The following is a 2,500-nucleotide window of genomic DNA, read 5'->3' on the forward strand; positions in this document are numbered from 1 at the left end:
ATTGCCCCGTGTGGGCTTGTTACGTTCATTTCTCCTGCTAATGGAGGCAGGTGTAGTGACAAGTTCATCACTCAGGAGTCTGGCTTCCTGGAGTATCTTCGTCCCGGCGATGAAGTGATGGCAGACAGAGGCTTTACCATCAGAGATCTGCTGTTTGAGAGAAAGGTTAACCTTGTTCTACCAGCGTTCACTCATAAAGGAGGGCAGTTGTCTGATGAGGATGTAACTGCCACAAGGAGGATTGCAAATGTGCGCATACATGTGGAAAGGGTTATCAGGAGGCTCAAAGTGTTCAAAATAATCTCCCAGACTGTACCCATCAACTTGGCACACAAAATGGACAAAATCCTCAGAATCTGTGCAGCCCTTGTAAACATGCAGGGGGAAATCATCCACGAGGATGCTGATTGAGCATAGAAGTTTACATGTCAAAAAGATCCTGATTTCCACTGTAGCTTAATATTTGTAAATAATTATTTGACAGCCTGCAGTGCCTTGATTGTACTATCATTTGCACATATCGTTTGTCTTTAACATTTTATTTTTCAGGTATCTCTATTCTGCACTGCTGATTAGTTATTTTACAGTAAACTGTAAACCAATGAAATTACAATGCACAAGAATGTGTTTTGGATCTCAGGTTTTAAAAAATAGTTATTGTGTTTGGCACCTTTTAAAGTATTGTATAATGTCAACTTATTTTTAGACATTAAATGTTTACAGAAGAATAATAAATAACTAAAGAAGTGTAATTTATGTACATAAACTGGCAAAAAGATACAGTATTTCACTAATGGAATTTATTAACTCATGTAATTTGTTTACATTGAATGTAATTACAATTATTCACTTTAAAAATGGCAGAGGTGTCAATTCCAGGTTCAGAAAGTAAAAGTCCTGCCATGTGTTTATTCCACCAATGAACTCAGCCAATGAGTTCACTTTTACTTTCTGAACCTGGAATTGACACCTCTGAAAAATGGTAAAACAACTAAATTTAAACATTTCACTTATGGCATTATTTGTAGGCCATTTAATTTTATACATATTAATTATAATCACAATTACTATTAAAATGGTAAAACATCACCTTCCCGTGTAAAACGAAAACAAGCACTAGCTATAAAAAGTAAAACACCAAGGAACTAGCCTAACAAAGGGTCAGCGGAACAATTATTAACAGTTAGGTATCATCACACATCAACACAGACACAGGAAAGCTGGTGTCTGGTATGCCCATACAGCAGGTTAAAGACCCTGAGCCTATTTACACATATGTACATATTTATGGCACAGTGTAAGTCTGCCTGACAGACACTCATCTACAATCCTTGGCAGCATGTGACTAAAATAGAAGGACTTGAGTTGAGGTAGAACTTGTGAACAATACTCCAAATCAAATGGCACATCAATGACAACTTTCTCAGATGGAGCCCAGACAAGCAGCTTGCATCTCTCTAGTCTTGTACAAAACATACCTAGTTGGACTTGAAGGTAGTAACCACGGGATCCATTTGGTTGCAGCTGTGGAACCCCGTTTGACCATCTTCACATCTGTGAGCTTGCTGGAAAACACTTCAGCCAGAGATGAACAGTCCTTGGCCAGAACAGGACATTTAATCTCCAGCAGCTCTGTGGAGTTAACCACGCCATCTGGGCTTGCAGAAAGCCATGGTTCTGTGACACTAACTACAGCGCCTCTCTTCTCAACTACTCTCTGCAGCTCTCCATCCACGCGTAGGCCACCTCCTCATTCTCCTGGCCATACCTGGTTGCAGTGTTCCCGTGGAACCTAGGAAACAGATGCTCTCTAAGAAAGTTATCTGGCTTAGTAGATGCATGCACAGGGACCTTTTTTGCAGAGCAAGCAGTTACTCTTAATTTACGAGCATCAAACCACAAGTGGGAGGCACTCTGCATTTTAGTGGACTCCTCCAAACTGGCACATTTATCCCCATCTAATTTAATGTACATATCATAAAATGACATGCATTTCTGGCACTGTATGTCCGTGCCATGTTCACTATGAGGCTGCTGGAGCTGTGTGGGAGCTGCTGGAATTTGCTCTGGTTCAGCAGAGATGCATTTGTGCAGAAGGCTGCCCACTGGAACATTTGCGACTTCTAAGCTCATCTTCAGTGCTTCATGTGAGCTGTAGGCAGGAGTTGGCGGTAGAGATGGAGAGATGGGCAGGATGTTCTCAGAGACATCAGATATTTCTTTGTGGTGCCTGAAACATATATTGCTCAACCTTTTGGGGACTAAATTACGCTGTGTCCCTGAGTTCCAGTGGCGCTGCTCATCTGTGCAGGACAATCCAGTCAGACCTTTGGACACTGCAAACTGCACCTTTAACAAAGTTTAAATAGAACAGTTGCATATTTTTAATGTATTACAGTCCTTGGTGTCACAATACTTATATAGAAAATATGGACAGCTATAAACTGTCCATATTTTTCAACTTACCTTGATGATGTACTTAAACAAATTGCCATTCGAG

The 2,500-nt window shown here is 40.6% G+C and overlaps 1 protein-coding gene across 1 annotated transcript in view; it reads left to right on the forward strand.

The window, feature by feature from the left end:
• LOC120556523 overlaps window positions 1-558 on the forward strand; it is a 2,010-nt gene extending 1,452 nt beyond the window's left edge. Inside the window, exon 2 of the mRNA XM_039796165.1 lies at window positions 1-558. This exon is cut by the window's left edge and continues 615 nt beyond it. Coding sequence (XP_039652099.1) covers window positions 1-411 — 411 coding nt within the window. The 3' untranslated portion in view covers window positions 412-558.
• Window positions 559-2,500: the final 1,942 nt, after the last annotated feature.

The sequence above is a fragment of the Perca fluviatilis genome, chromosome 3 (genome assembly GCF_010015445.1).
Source record: "Perca fluviatilis chromosome 3, GENO_Pfluv_1.0, whole genome shotgun sequence".
In the NCBI taxonomy this organism is placed as follows: Eukaryota; Metazoa; Chordata; class Actinopteri; order Perciformes; family Percidae; genus Perca; species Perca fluviatilis.